Source organism: Anopheles maculipalpis, chromosome 2RL, assembly GCF_943734695.1.
Source record: "Anopheles maculipalpis chromosome 2RL, idAnoMacuDA_375_x, whole genome shotgun sequence".
Classification (NCBI taxonomy): Eukaryota; Metazoa; Arthropoda; class Insecta; order Diptera; family Culicidae; genus Anopheles; species Anopheles maculipalpis.
The window spans coordinates 39,007,055-39,023,394 of NC_064871.1; the positions used below are offsets into that span (position 1 = coordinate 39,007,055).

Consider the following 16,340-nt stretch of genomic DNA (forward strand, 5'->3'; position numbering starts at 1 on the left):
TCATGACAAACCCCTGATATCCAAATAGCCAGGGTACCCAGCGTACAAATTTGACTGGCTGCTAACAGATCGATATTTTACCTTGAACTAAAAACCATAAATTTGTTTGGATGATGAAAACCTTTACCGTTGAAGTGCAATTGTCCACAAATGTGATGTGCTATTCGAGAAACGTTGTGGAAACTACCGAAGTTAGTTCATACATTATAAAATATTACCTTAATTGTAGCTTCATAAGTCTTTACAAGAGAGCATGTAAAATGGGCATAAACAAGTTTGTAAACAAGGCAATGTTGGTTTATATATTCCGGTTCAATGCTTGAACTGTGTATTTTGAGCAGGGGTCGTTTCCCTGCAATAGAACATTCCTGGAAATAGAATGATTTGCGATGGATTTTGAAATGATTTGAGAAAAACGGCAAAGAACAACACTATGATGGTTTTAAAAACACTATTCCCTGCATAACGTTGTCAGTACACACCTGAATCACATGGCTTTAATTTTTCAATTGTACATGCAATTGATCCATAAACTTGTGTGCAATTTCCTAACTTGTATCTAATTTATTTGAATTTTAACAGATTTTACGAAATGAGTAAAATAAGCACAAAATTTCTTAAGCCGTCTGGTTGTTCTTGTTCCTCAAATACTTTATTCTTCCTCTTCTTCTGCTTTTTCTTCTTCTTCTTCTCGCCATTCCGTTTCCAGGAAACTCGGACTAAGGCTGCAGTTCCTCAACCACGGCTGCATCCAAATTCCGACGAGTACGACTTCACCTGATGCAACTGCTGTCTTCCTCTATGCCTGCCTCTATGCTCTTCCTGGTGGAGCAAGAATCCGGCATCACGTTCCCCACCCATCGTATCCTTCCGCCTTTGACTTCCGTCAGGATATGAGTACCGTCAACCGTCACCGTCGTAGCCGTAGAGGACAACCGGACGAATCAGTGTCGTATGTTGTAGAAGTCTCCTGGATCGTCGTTAGTAAGCAGGATTTCCCTCAATAATGCTCATTCAGAATTGTCTGCTAACGTTGGTATCCGAAGTTACAAATATACCACGGTAATAGAACTCCTATAACACTATGTTCACTCCTATGTTTACGAGTCAAGCTTTATCAGGGTCAGAGCAACCTGATACTGGTCGCATTGATCTTCAATCCCAAGATATTGGCCTTACATCGGTTGTACGTCTCGAACATCGCTGTAGATGTCCGTTCGACGCCCTCTAGCGCGAAGTTGAACAACAAAAAAAGAGACCGTCGTCTTGCCTCAGACCCCGGTGAGATTCGAACATAGTGGCCCTTAACAACCGTACCAGCTTCCCAGTAAATCCGTACAGCTGCATAGCGTTCCATCGTTCGGTCCGATCTACGCTATCGTGTGTCGCCGTGAAAACAATGAACAGATGGTACATAGAGATCTGATGCTCCCGGCATTTTTGGAGGATCTGCGGATCTGCGTAGAGTAAAATTTGCATCCAATAAATCCAGCTTGGAGTGGATCTTATATGCAGCATGCAAGACATTCCATGATGGCACGGAAGTTAGTACAGTCCAGCATATCCTACCTTTTTTACACTGGTTGTAGGTAGGATATGCTGGACTCCTACTCCTTTTTTATGAGGTGTTAAACCTCGCATAACACTCGTCTGGTAGTTCTTTCTGGTTCCAAATCCTAGCAATAAGCTGATGCATGATGACGGCGAGCCTCTTCGGACCAACCTTGAACAGGTCACCCACAAGACCAGCACTGCCAGCTGACTTGTTACATTTCTGCTGTTTGATCGTCATCGTCATGCCGCAGTACTGCTCTCCACTGCTTGATGTGCCTGGTTTGATATCAATTCCGTTCAGGTGTCTATCGGAGTAGCACTTAAAACTGTCGATCACCTTCCGCTCGTTCACTTAGCGGCACATAGCGAACATGGAAGTAAAACCGTTTCGTGTCATGTTCATCATCCTGTAGAACTTGCCGCGACTAAGAAAGCTGTTGCGTCAGCTGCTCGTTCGACTCTTCGAAGCTGCGTTTCTTACCCAGGAAGAGTCTGATTCTTTCTTAGTCATGTCAATATGGCATAGATTCTATAGAAAACTGACAAAATCCTTTTAATGCGTTTGAAGGAAGTGCAAAGGATTGAAGTCACCATCTGCGTGTGAAGCAGCTATCGTTTTACAGAGTTAAACGCCGGTTGGCAACTGTTGGGTCAGGGAAGCGATCGTACGACCGACTACAAAGTGCAGCTGGCGATTGGCATAAAATTGTGCCGGGTGGTCTAATGATGGTTAGGCCACGCTACACAAAGCCAGTCCTGATTGGGGCGATAATCAGGGCGGCTATAGTAATAAAGTGTGTATTACAATCGAATGTCCCAGTTCTGCATCCACTGATGACATCGAAAAAGAGTCGCTAGAATGCTGAGCTCGGTGCGATGATGAACTCGTACGATGATCCTTCAATTGTTCAACGAAATAGAGGAAATAAACTGTACGTGACTTTTCGTCTGTTTTTTTGTGTGTGATATTACTACAAAAGTGAGAAAACAGACACAGATTGAGAAAGCGTAGATTATTATTCATTACTAATCACTTTATTTTCTTCAGCTATCATTCTTTTCAATAAATATTTACAATAATATCCACGTCGCTGTTATTTGCAGGAAAGTAGTACCGTAACTACCTTTCGATAAACTGATTTAACTAGTTTGCAATACACAACAACACACACCTATTAACTGCCTGTTTCCACTAGATTTGTGAGAGGACAAAAATGAACAAAAAAAAAAGGGGGAAAAACCAAACAAAATGATACATACATTCTTTAAAAAGACAAAGAAAACTAAACAAATCAACCCTAACCGCTAAACTGCTGTCTTCGTTTCTCTCTAACGATATTTTCCAAAGATTTTTCTCACTTATTTTTACTGTTCCTCAATCGCTACAAGCGTTGTGTGCGTTTAATCTTTCTCTTCACCTTACCATCAATGTTCCTGCAAAACGGGGAACGATTGGAGCAAACAAAACACAAAAAAATACTGTTATCAAGCACAATCACCAAAATATTCATACAGCGGGGATTTGTTTCGTTACTTCCGGCAGCTTACATGTTTAACCATCCTAACCTATTACAATTCTCATGTTGGATGCTTCGTGTTCTGGAAACTGGGCTGGAGCCCGGCGGTTACGCGCAGCATTCTGTCGCACATATACTTGTAGCAGCGCAAGAAGCAAGTTTGAAGTTATGCTATTGTGTGTAAATTCCTGAACCGTACTGGACATCTCCGTTAAGACTAGTGGTGACATCCAATCAACGGTCGAAATTTAGCAAAATACATCCCACAAAACCCATGCTTTTTTGCTGCACTTGCGAGTACATTTAGCGAAAACGATGTGGTACGGGAGCTGAGAGCTCCAAAAGGAAACAAAAAAACATTAGCTCAGCCGTGCATGAAGGATGGCAAAGGAGAAAAGCGATCAATCATGCAATCGAAACACGTGTGTATGTGCGTATTGTGAAAATGGACGGGTGTCCTGTTGTCGAAAAAAAAAAAAGGAACGTGGTGACTAAAGAAACGTAGTTAGAAAATTAAGGGAATAAATAAATATTCTTTTGAAGCAAAGATACACGTCCTTCATAAGGTCCAATGTGTGCGCATATCGGTGTCCCCGAGGATGCTCCGTGCTACCGAAAGTAACGCCCTGAGTGGATCTTGAAGCCATTCGAACCATCCAGCTAGCCTAACATAGAAAACCTTACCGAGGACACCGCGATATGGACGACATTCTCTCTAATGAATAAGATGATGTTGATAACTACGATAATAAGCGCTATTACAAACTAGCAGCACGTCTCGGAAAGCAACAAGGAACGGCAGTCGTGAATTTCGTATTTCTCACTGTGCACTCTCCTAAGGAACTTGTTCACTTGTTGCCCTAACCCGTTCCACCACAAACAACGTTGCCGTGTCGCGTGTGCATTTAAATTTCTGTCTGCTAATGCCCTCGCCTTACCAGGTAAGAGAGTTTGCGTGATCTTGTGCCTACTCTATTGCAACAAAATTCAGCCCTTTAGCCAGGCAAACGAGTGGAGTGATACCGATGGGAGTACCGAACAGGAAGAGCTTGGATGAACGGGGAACTTTCGATAAAGATGTACAGGATGATAAATACGAAGTGTGGGAATTGGGAACGTGCAATAAATTAACTGTTGGTGGTATGGTAATACACATTCGTTTGGTATCGTACACTTAACGCAAAGAAGGATATGTCAGGAGACGGGGGAGGGTGCCGTTTGTTCGCGATAGTAGTAGTACCCAAATCGATAATAATATAATAATAATAATCGTAATAAATTAAGAGGCAATCGTGTTAGTAGTGCGCGAGGGCGCACGGGAAATGACGATGATGGTATGAGGTGTTAAGCGGTTTCGCTAGATTAAGGGTTGGGTGTTGGATGGGTGGGTTAGTGTCTCTTCTTGAAACTGTTGGTGTAGTCCCATCGTCCCACTTTGAGTAGTGCGATGCTGCGTAGAGAATGTGTTTCTAGATTTCGTTTCGTGCATTCGATTGGGTCCCTCATCTATCTAGGGCTATCGCGGCCGCCCTCTCGGAAGCGACACTTACTATACTGACAAATGTGACTTGAAGACTATGTTCGATCCCTCCGGAAGCTGCCTATAGTGTGATGGATGCTAGATGGTGCTCAGGTAACAGAAGAGCGGATGCTCAACAGCGATTGACAACACGGAGACTGTGCCGAAGTAATGTTTACAAAATGAAAATGAAGGTGCTCCTTGAGGGTCGAGATTGCAATAGAACCGATGGATAGTTTCCCACACTCGCAAGGGGTCACTCGGTCAGAGGTGCAGGTGTCATCCCGCAAGCTTTTCTCTCTGGCGAGCATTCAGGCACGAGGACGACCCACGGTTAGTTGTCGCTTAGTGTCCGGAGAATGGGCTGGCTGCGGTTTGGTAAAGTGTGATACATAGAGTGCGTAGACAAGTGCGTTGTGCCATGATGATGAACATCCCCCACAAGAAAAGGATTGAAGAGTGCATCAGTATGAACCATCATGGTGTACCAAGCGAAAATAATGGCGTGAGATGAAAGAAAGAAAAGAAAAGAACGAACGATAAGACATCGGCTAAACATGCTGCACCTTATGTCCACAGCTCGGACAGTACAAAGTGTGGTCGACGGTTGACGGACGTACCTTTCCGGTCGAAGTGTCGCACGCGCACAAACAAGAACGCGGCCACCAGAGACGCGACGGCTAGAACGAGCAGCAACATCACCAGCCCACCGACAAAGCTCGGTACCGACATACAGATCGTTTCCGGATCGACGGTGCGCTGCGACTGGATCACGACCGTCTCATTGCCGGACGCATTGTTGAGCGCAAAGTTGACGTCTCCCGGGGCCACCACCTGGATGATGCGCTCCGTGTTGACATCCGTCATCTCTTGGGCGTCACGCTTGTAGATGCGTGGCCTGATCACAACCGACATCGTATCCCGTCGTCGGCGTACTCCGCGCAAATCATCCAGTCCCTCGACCGATCGTGGTCGACCGCCCAGACTGACCAGATTGCCGCTGTTCTCGCCCGATAGTCCATCGTCCTTCTTCTGCTTGGTCACGGTGACGTACGACGTCTGACCTGGTGGTGGTGGGGGTGGCATGTTGATGTGATCGTGAATATCGTTCGACGTGGGGTTCGCAGATTGTGCCTGCGATTCGATGCGATCGTTAGCGTTCACTGGACCGTCGGATTTGTTCTCGGCCGAGTTGGCTGACGTTTGAGCTTGCGGGGCCGGCACAACACTGTCCTGATTTTCCGAGTACGCACCGGACGCGTCCGAAGGATGGCGAGGATCTGGGTAGGCCGCTGGAGGTACTCCATATTCGGACAGATGCGGTGGTCCGTATTCGCCGCTCAGCGCACCTGGTGCACCGTATTCGCCCGAAATGCCGTTTCCGGTCAGCGCTGGAAGTCCGTAGTCTCCACCGGCACACTTCGGCTCGGGGCAGTTGTACCGGCAAACCTGGATCACGCACTGGAAGTGTACGTTCATCGAGTCGGGGAACTTGAACGCCTGGAAGTATGCAAACGAAACCACCGATGCGGACGGGCCGAAGTTCTTTATCTTCTGGAACTTGCTCATAATCTTTGGCCGCACCACGCAACCGTGCTGATCGACCAGCTGAATCGGGGCCCGTTTGCCGTCATGGGCAACGCAGTTGCGCACCAACATATCGAACTTGTTTTCGTCGTCCTTGATCGCCAGCACCATCGTCATCGTTTGGCCGATCTTCACGATACCCGACACCTCGGACGCCCACGGACCCTTGCCGACCTGGATCTGCATCCAGCACTGGAGATTATCGCCCAAGAAGTTGGCCGTCACGGCGTGCAACATATCCACCTGGAACGGTCGGAAGGTCACAGCCTTCTCGTAGAAGTCGTACCACGTGCAGCGAAGTTTACGAGCCTGAAAGCAAAGCCGATGATGTTTAGTGTCCAAGTTTTTCGCTGCTATCCGACCTATACTCAAAAATACGTACCTGATCCCAAACTTCCTGTACGTACGGGTCGTACTGGATGATAATCGTGTTCTCCACGTAGCTACCGGACGGGGTCGGACCGCCGAAACTGGCTGCATTATGGTTGGCCGAGCTGGACATACCGCAGCTGTTTAAGAATATTTCGAATGTGGCGCTCAGATGGCCCGTGCCCGGTTTCAGATGTACACAGTGCGGATCACTGTAGAAGCCCTTCGAGAAGATCATACCGTAGAATGGCCGGTCGAACTCGATGTTGACGCGCATGTGCGTCTTTTCGCACTGCACCTGCAGATGTTTAATCTGCGGGCTGTCGTTCGAGGCGGACAGTGGCCATGGGTCGTCTCCACCGCCACCGCCGCCGCCGCCTCCAAGCAGGCCGCTGCTACCTCCGCCGCCACTCAGCAAACCAGGCGTACCGTATACTGGTGATGGTGCAGGCGGACCGTAGACGGCTCTGTGCTCCAACGGCAGTGCTGCCGAATCGACCAACGGTGCATCACAGTGGACATTCTGCAAATGAAGTAGAGAAAAAGAATGACATCAGCTTTCTTCATACCGTTCATTCGTCAACTACGCCATCACATCACGATCTTCACCCATCGCTAAGCAAACAACAGTAAGCTTATCAGCTGGCTTTTTCATCTCTCGCCAATTGTTTTCATTCAACCACAACCGTAGCGAAAGATACTTTCTATTTTGCTGCAATTTCAATTTCAATGCTCACGAATTAACTTGATTCAATTTATTCCTCTGCGCATTACAATATGTGCCATTTGGCCGACAGCAACCTACGATGGCATGAAAATGCTGCGTTACGATTAGCTTTCATTTACCAACCAACCCACCATCAGACCCACGACGTGGTACATCGCTTTCCCAAAAGCATTGCACTGCGTTGCGTGTATGTGTGTGTTTGATATTGTTTTTTCGCTTCTCGTCAAAACCCGACCATGCAGGGAAAGAGGCACAGCCTCCAGTTCCAGTGTGCCCTTCATCTTCGCGGTGCTGGAAGCGACTGGTACCGTTCGTTCACAAAGCCTCCGGCCGCGATACGAGTTGCGCCGGTGAAGAGCAGCTGGCTAATAAAACGCTGCCACCAACGTCCATTTGCGGTGCACCACCACAAGCCACACATTTATTTTATGATATGATTCCACGAATGAACAAGGAAAAAAAAAGTAACACAACACACCGGTAATTAAATGAAACCGGTACAGATTTTCCTTGCGCTTTCTTGCAACACATTGCGGTAGCCGTACGCGACCGAAACTGGACATGTGCACATGAGCAAGTGTTGGGCCGTATACGAGCGACCTTCTGTGGTACGGTGAAGATGTGAGCATTCCGTTGGTTCCGTGAGGTACGGTACTGTACGGCCGGTATACACGTGGTGGATGCGCTTTCTCTTCGTACCGTATTAGTTAGGCGTTAGATGTACGAGAATGGGTGCAGGTACCATTGCGAAACACTAGCCTGGTGACTTGAGTCGTGGAGAGTAGTGTCCAGCTTAAACTTGAGGGTTTAAGTATGGGATTATGATCAAGAACAAAGTCAAACGTACGACAAAACTCTAAACCTAAGTGCTTGAAGAGATTCTTCTGTGTAAGAAATAACTTTAGCCTTTAGAATCTTCGATCATATATTGGCACCCGGTTTGACTTTCTCTCAAACCCCACGTTTCATCACACTTCGATGCGCTCTAGTTGATGCAACGTCACACAACGCTTACGTTTAACATATAATCCTTTACAGAAGCATAACACTTATTTGGGTCGAACCAGATAAACAGCTTCTATTCCCTGCTAAGGCACTCAGGTGTGCCGGTAAAAAAATATCTCTCATCTTAGCGCTTCACATGTGTGGTTTTTCTTTATTCAATTTTGACGAACGATTTTGCTGCCTCTCGTACTGCCTAGAGCGGTTGATTCATACTGGTCGGTTTAAAGATGCGTGACTGATAACCCAATTACAGACCGGGGGCCGGTGTGAAGAAAGTATATCGACGTGTTCGAAAATACCTAATGCCGCATGTCCAACGACTTCGCCCATAAATTAGCGCTTGATGAAGCACAAGCAAAACAGTAGTCTTCGTCAGGTGAATTTTGGGTGTGTTAAACAAAATGAGTGGCGACTAACAGTACGCGCGAGGAAAAGAGCACGCTGGCTCATTGTTACATGCTAAAAGTGATTGATTTAATGCCGTTTTGTGATGGTTGGTTTGGAGGAAAATTCCGCCTTCAAGCCATGCGATTCTAACCGTGAAATATTGAATCACATTAGCTGTTGTAGAAGAAAGTGCATTATCCGCAGCACAGTTAGGAAGGAGCGTCTTCATACAGTGAAATTTGTATTGTTGGAAGCACATTTGAGCTACTTCGTGGAAGCGAAGATTCTGTGTTGTGATGCACACGCAAAGCAAAAATATAAAATCCAATTTTTGCAGTTTGCTAAACCTCATAGCAATCCGCTATCAACTTGTTTTTTAAGCCACTCTATCCACTTTTCCGTAGCTTAATTCTACTGCTTGACGCATTATTCAAATCGCTTTCTCCATTCGTTTATCTTGCTTGTGCGACGAATCTTGCTATCTCACATCCCCCTTGCAATGTAACCACATTCGCTACACCACTTCCTGCCAAACTTCGTCCTGCACTCCAGCACTGCAAGCAAAACCAGTGCAGCGGAAAATGCACTACAGTGGTGCACCTACGGACAGGTATGGTCATAATTGCGGCTGTGGCTTCGGCAGTGCCCTAGAAAAGGCCGCTAGTATCGTCGTTACACTTTCTTCTTCGATTTGTTTCCTTCCACTGGGCGTCTGGCACTTTCAACGTTACGGGCGAACTGAATCGAATCGATGCCACGGCGATCCGTAGTGCATAGACAACACGATACCACACGCACTCCGGATGACCGGGTATGGTGTGGTGGGTTCCACCACCGTACGGAATTCCGGATCGCTTCAAGTGACAGATAGATAAATACATCCCTCCAGTACGTACGTATTTTGATTGGTTCGCTCCGAAAAAAAAAAAACGGGAACATAGCAAAGACAGAGCGAAGGAAACATGCCAACAAGCGAGAGTGAGAGTAGGAAAGCATGGTAATGTCGTTTGAAGATAAAACCAGTTGAAAGTACCGGGATTTGTGTTTGCCTGTGTCTTTTTTCCTTGCAACAAAACAAGTGCTATGGCCGAGAAGACGGTTTTCGAATCCGTTTTGTGTCCTATCAATAGATACTTTCCTGCAGTCAATTAGCTGATGGAATCGGAAATAATTAGAGGAGCTTTTTATAAGATCTTAGTGAAGCTTAGTTTGTTGGGAAACTATGTGCCTGGATCACAAGCAAGGTAAACAACAAGCTTGAGAGTGATCATCACCGATCACTGATCTGTCAAACGACCTGTCAATGGGATGGTTGCGCTAATTATCGAGCTATTCAGTCGATCAATGGAGCGGTTCAGCAACTGATATGCCTACCTAACAGGCTTTTTGTAGCATCAATGTAAGCGGTACTATCAATAAAACATTTCATTTATTTTTATTTAATAATTTACGAAAAGAGGTGCAGCCTAGCCTAAGTATGTAAAACTAATCTTCATTTTTGAGAGACAGATTAAAATAGCACATTTTTATGTTAACATACATTTATAGAAAATTCCTATTCTACTAGCACAAGAAAGTATGATTAATGACCCCACAGTGGTTGACACATTCCCGGCGATCCTGCGTCTTTTACCGCTGCCTCTTGTACATCGACCTATCTATCAGCGATACCACCCTTAACACTAATGACAACATGAATGAAAGACTGTTCCTGTTTCCCACTCAAACCCTCATCACGATAGCATGATTGAAAGAAAAAGTGAACCAACCATTTCCCCTGTTTTGCGGTCAACTTACGGCACCCACCGCAGCGTATAAACTTTGCCTACGTCTACGACCGAGCGACAGATAAATGTTAGTTTGGAATAATTAATTTCGTGTCCTGATCACCTTCCACACTCTAGGGGTGGCCTGGCGCGGTTACCCTTAAGGGGCTGTTTCACCTTTTTGCTTGCCCTGCTCCGTCCAAACCCCAGCGAAAGGGTGCGATCTCCCGATAGGAACTGGGTCATCACAACCAAAATAGCAAATTCGGCTAAGGGGTATTTTTGAAATGACAGTAAGAAAGAAAAATTATGATCGCCTTTGGAAGCTGCAGCTCTGACAAATGCTTATTCGTGCCTGACTTGCCAATAGTTAAAATGTATAACGTTAATCGAAAATCGATTTTCGATTAACGTTCTCGGCCCAACCGTCCCAAAGACTATAAAAAACTCAATAGTGATTCATGTTAAACTATCTTCGGGGCGGTTCGAATCGACTCAACACCCATGATTAAGGCTTGTTTAGTGGAGTGTACGAAATGTGTATCACTAGCATCATTCTTTGCGAAAGACGGACTCCTTTGACATGGAGTCACATCGGTACGTGTCATTAAAAGACATAAAAGGAAATCACTATAGTTTGTATGCGGTCTGCTCTGAAGAAAAAAGCAAAGAAAGCTTAGACATTAGCATTGAATGTAAACAAGATACGATCGTTTGTTGGATCGATATGTCAAAACAACCGGAAAATACTAACCAACAACAATCGTATCGGTTAGGTTCGCCAACGCCAAACAAACATCAATCAGGTACTGTTAAATGGCCCATTCAGTACCCAGCTTTGCACACGGCGAAATCTCTCTAATGACTTTGCAGTCCAAAACTAAAATGAAGGATTATCATCAATCAAAGATCACATCCGATCGCTTTGGTGATTTGCTTTTACGTGATGAAAGAAACGTTTAGCGAAAGTTCAAGAATGACAGTGTTCGCTAAGCAAAACTCACCCGACAGGTGTTTGAAGGTTCGCACTTCACCTGAAGTCCGTGCGGGTTTACCTCCGTCATCACTACCACTCTGTTGACCGAGGAGAGATAATGTTTACTGACGCTAGTGCGACGGCACCACGAGATGTTCTAATCCAATCGAATAACAAATCTTTATGGTATGTAGCCATGTTGACACTCCCTACCGCTGTAGGGAGGGCATATATAAAAAAAAACACACACACACGCTACAGTCCAATGATCTTTCATACAACGGGGCCCGTGAACGTCAACCGTGGCCCGTGCCATGAAGTGGAAAGCAAAGTGAAAGTTTGCGAACGGTACAAAACTCTCGCGCAGGGAAGGGTAAAATTTCTCCTTTGCTTTACCCTACGTCTGGCAAGCGTATACATTTGCGCAGCCGGATGATTGAAACGCCGCCAAAGCGACGAACCCTCTTTTACCTGATGATCAGCACGATTCACAAATCATCATCAACTTACGTGTACGTGTGCGAGAGAAGAAGATCCGCAACTCCCGGGTGTACGAGCTCCACACATGTGTGGATCGTGGCGGAGAGGACGGTAAAAAGCGTAAGGTAGTGAGAAATATAAATAAATTCACAACAACAGAAAACCTTTTTCCTCCGGTGCTTATCCGTGACGAATCAAGCACCGAGGGGAGGGGTAGCTCAATGGATGCAATTTTCAAATTTTCTCCTATTTGAAGAAAATAAAACGGCACTCACGTGGTGTTTTCTCGATTTTCACCACTATTTCTTCCTACCGGTTCTCTTTCGCTAGCTGGAAAGCTTTTGTTTATGGAGCGGAACTGTTCCAATGCGATCGGTTGGTTTGGTGTACCGATTTCTAATACGCTTCCGTTAAGCGTATGTTAATGAAGTTGTGGGCAGTTTTTGTATAAAAAAAAGTCATTACAACAAAACACCACAAAAATGTAATACATAAAGACAATTCTCGCTAATCTACCTGGAAAAAAAAATTCTTCAAACTCGTTTGATGTCTTAAAAGTTTCATTATTTCTCCCAAGAATATCTTTCATCGGAATAAAGAATAGCAAACACAGCAAAACAAAACCCATGCTTGACAACGTTACTTGCAGACTTTCGGAGACAGCAGCTGACCGAACGGAAATTAAATTAGGTCATGCTGATGTAATCGTATATCATTTATAACGGAATCATCCGAGTGCATCGAACCGTATACGAGTCCGAAGCGCCGGGTGGAGGTCCACCAACAGCTAGTGCTCTTAGCTTGACCCGTGAAAGCACGAGAAGCCAGACCAGTGCTTGGTCGTCCGTTCTGAGTGGAGCACTTTCACTATGATTGCATTCGCTGAAGAACGAACCAACGAAACCCTTTTCCCTTTCATCGAACATACTTACTATAGGAGCATACGTTGTTGGGATTTGTTGTCATTTCTAGAGTTTCAGCGTGTATTGGTGTATTGAAATATGTTCCAGTAAAAGAATGTGTTTTGCGTTTTTGTCCAACAATATTTATGTGGCAGGTTTTCATAAAATATGATAGGTTGAAAACCACAAAACAGGATCACTTACACAGACGGTTGGTTCGCCTTGTTTTACCGAAAAATGATACTTTATTATCCCGTTAAGGAAACAGAATATATTGTATATATCGTGAAGACATTTACTTGCAACGAAATATGAGATTGTATGCTCTCAATATATCATAGCAGTTGGCAATACATGGTGGAAAGGCGTTTTGTTATGATGAAGCTTCTTTCCCCCTTCAACGTGCATTAATTCAGAAGAACCTAACGATGCTTAATTCGATAAGCATTGATTATCAAAATGATTCATGCTTATCATCCAATTATTTAGTAGAAAATGAGGTGGAAATATCTCACAAAACCTTGCGAAATATGTTCCAATGATTCAAAATCTTTCCATTTCGTTCAAGATTCTTTCATTCTACGTATTACGTTGGATAAATGAACAAAAACAGCTAACAAAAATCGCATACTAGAAACAGCAAGTTAAGAAAATATAAAAAAAGCAATCTACATTCACGGCACTTGTCGTGGTGGAATTTCGGCTTACAAAAACGAAAGAATTGATTGGTTTGATGTTCATGTTCACCGCTATTTAGCGGTGAAACAAATAATGGATCTCAAGGTAACGATCCAATAGAAAAAAAAATCTCAAGGCAAACAAGAGAAACATCTGAACATGAATCATTTTAAGTGCAATTTGTTGGAAAATGTAACGGAATAGAATGAATCGTCGTATAAATTTCCTAATAATTCACGGAAGAGAATGTGCGTTGCAAAAGTTTCCTCCGAAGTCACTTGAAATGATCATTTGGATGAATGATTTTAATTTACAATGCAATCCAACACGTACCAGATTGAAAACAATTGTATTAAACAAGGCACAATGCACCAACAATTTGAAAAAGTAAAAAAAAAGAAAAATCAAAACGGCAATATAATTTAATTGTGGCAGCTTTCGTTTCATTCATTTATGCGAAGATCGATTTAGTTAAGCTGGAAAATTTTGATCTATTTCGGTACCGCCACAAATTACTGCATCCCTTTTTTGATGTTTTTATTTTTTGTTTAATAGTGAGAGTTTTCCCTCGATAGATCCACCATTTTCGCACGAGCATGATTTGCAGCTGTATGCGAACGTCTGCTTTATTGCCGGTTGAAAGGTGAAAGTGACACAAAATAATGCAGAGCGCAGAGCAGTGCAGTTTTTTTTTTTATTTAATGAGTCCGATTGCACTGTTTGTGCGATCACCGGCAATGCAAAGATCAGTGGGCAACTTCTATTGTTATTGTGGCACAGTGAGAAAAAAAACACCCTACGGAAGGACAGTATGAACGACCCATTTCAAACCAAAAGCCAAAACGTATCTCAGGTTAATGTTGCCGTGTCACTCAGCTTGACGTTCGTGGAAAATGAAAACCGCAAAACACTTTTCGTGAAGGTGAAAGTGTGCATTTGCAGTTTGGTTTAACGGGGGGGAGGAGGTTTAATATCCTCCCTTAGAGCTTTTCTCTCGGATTGTATTTTTTCACAGATTAACCTCCAATAGATGATGAGTTGGTGCGATAAATGTTAGCCATTTGTTTATTTTTTCTCCACTTTACTATCGATATCGGTTTTTAACCAATAAAACCGTTTACCAATGATACCAACAGACCACGAATTTGAGACCACGAAACGTTTGTAACGAAAAAAATATGTTGTGCGTTTCATCAACATTGTTGTTCTGTTAGCAGAAGCATGACTTAAGAAAATCACTGATAGAAAATAGTTACAAATGGATTACAGCTTCATGCTGCTCTTATATTGTTCATTACAAGTGTTATAACATTTGACCTCTTAAATAAAAAAAATAATGCTGCTGCTGTAATGCAGCATGCAAAGGCACAGAAATTAACCTAAATCGGCTGTGTTATTACAGATTCGTACGTTATTAGTCTTGTTTCGTTTTGCTTGAACGTGATTTGAAGTGATTGACTCAATGATAAGAGTTGATGTGTGCCATTGTATGTAGGATCAAATCAATGAAACATCTCATAAGACGTCAAAATCAAGCTGAATAATTACAGGTCACGTAATTTGGCTGACTTATCTATCTCGTTCGCCACACATACAGGCTATTACACGATTCATCACTGTACCTGCATAAATACAAACGAATGTTTCAATCTATGATATTGTACCCCGATTTTCTGACCTTTTTTATTTGAGGCTCTTTCTAACAGAATGCATACACGCGTTACGTGATTATTCACCATCACCTTATGGAAAGATGTTATGAAACGTACTGTAATCAAAGAAAGCAAAATTCAAATTACCCGCATTTGCATGGCGCTCGAAATATAATTTTGTGGTTTACGTATTGATACGCGAAAGTAATAGTTTGCGGTTTGAGAGATGCCGAAAATTGTTCGCTTCTCTTACAGCTAAAAAGCTATTAAGGCGTTTCGATAACCTTTTAATTCAAACGCCTCTCGCAAAGCGCAGGATGGGTCTTATTAAATTAGGGCACTGTTGGAAACCTCCTTTTTCTTTGGCAGTAATAATGTGCAACCCCTTCCTAAAAGGCCTTGATTACAATTAACTGGCATCCGCGGTTGGGGAAAAAAGCAGTGTTTAGTGGAATAAAACCCTCTTCCCGAAGGGACTACAAATCAAGTTATAAGCAACCTTCGGATTGAAGCCGGAACGTACAGAGCACCAATAACTGTTGATCGTTCGCCTTCTGGCCGCGTGGAAAGCTTAAAATGAACTAGGGGGGAGATTGTTTTTCCTTTTTGATTACATCTTTTACATGCTCTTGTGCTGTCGATGGATACAAAAGCAAAAGGGCAATTGCAGTTTCTAGGATGAAAATGCGTCACCATTATTAGGTGCAAAAATAAAAAAATCACCCTGTGGCGTTGCTGATGGAACCGTTTGTTGTTTGAACAAAAACCTTTTTTACCCTTACACTCATCACTCACCTCGAGTACTGTGAATAGTAGCACGAACGTTGCGACCAAGGATCGCATTCGGTAGCCCATCATGGTTTTCGTTTTTCGCAGTTCGTTTCTCGTAGTGTTGTTGTTCGTTTTCGCAAAGGTTTTGTGATCGTCCTGATGCTCGTGTTTCTTTCGTTCACTTTTCTATTTTATATATATATCACTACAGCAGTCTATGGCAGCGGTCGGTACAGATTATCCGTTATCTGCAGCAGCCGAAGCCCCATCGGTGATCGGCAGCAATTGGCATGAAAGAAACAAAGAGAAAACAGAGAAAACGAAGAAAGTTAGCTAAATTGCTTGTAGGGCGGTTCATAGTGAACATTAAGTGAAAATATGTGTACATTATTTATTTAAACCAAAATGAGCGGTGAGAGAATAATACATCAAACTTGATTTTTAAAATAA

The 16,340-nt window shown here is 43.7% G+C and overlaps 1 protein-coding gene across 2 annotated transcripts; it reads right to left on the reverse strand.

Moving 5' to 3' along the window:
- Positions 1-4,650: 4,650 nt before the first annotated feature.
- Positions 4,651-15,983, reverse strand: LOC126557405 (cuticlin-4). 2 transcript variants are annotated; one of them, XM_050213175.1, is made up of 4 exons: positions 15,915-15,983; positions 6,560-7,069; positions 5,211-6,486; positions 4,651-4,958 (listed from the first exon to the last, which is right to left on the reverse strand). In XM_050213175.1, the coding sequence occupies exons 1-4, from the start codon at positions 15,975-15,977 to the stop codon at positions 4,936-4,938; spliced, it is 1,872 nt and encodes a 623-aa protein (XP_050069132.1). In that variant the 5' UTR covers positions 15,978-15,983; the 3' UTR covers positions 4,651-4,935. The 2 variants fall into 2 exon arrangements, with proteins under 2 accessions (XP_050069132.1, XP_050069131.1); XM_050213174.1 differs by lacking the exon at positions 4,651-4,958 and having other exon boundaries at positions 4,991-6,486.
- Positions 15,984-16,340: the final 357 nt, after the last annotated feature.

What these genes read in the sequence shown, in the direction of transcription:
- LOC126557405 (XM_050213174.1), bottom strand. Translation starts at nt 15,977, where the DNA reads ATGATGGGCTACCGAATGCGATCCTTGGTCGCAACGTTCGTGCTACTA. An exon ending in TACTATTCACAGTACTCGAG is followed by an intron (nt 7,070 to 15,914) that starts GTGAGTGATGAG and finishes CTTCATTTGCAG; the next exon opens with AATGTCCACTGTGATGCACC. An exon ending in TACAGGAAGTTTGGGATCAG is followed by an intron (nt 6,487 to 6,559) that starts GTACGTATTTTT and finishes CTTTGCTTTCAG; the next exon opens with GCTCGTAAACTTCGCTGCAC.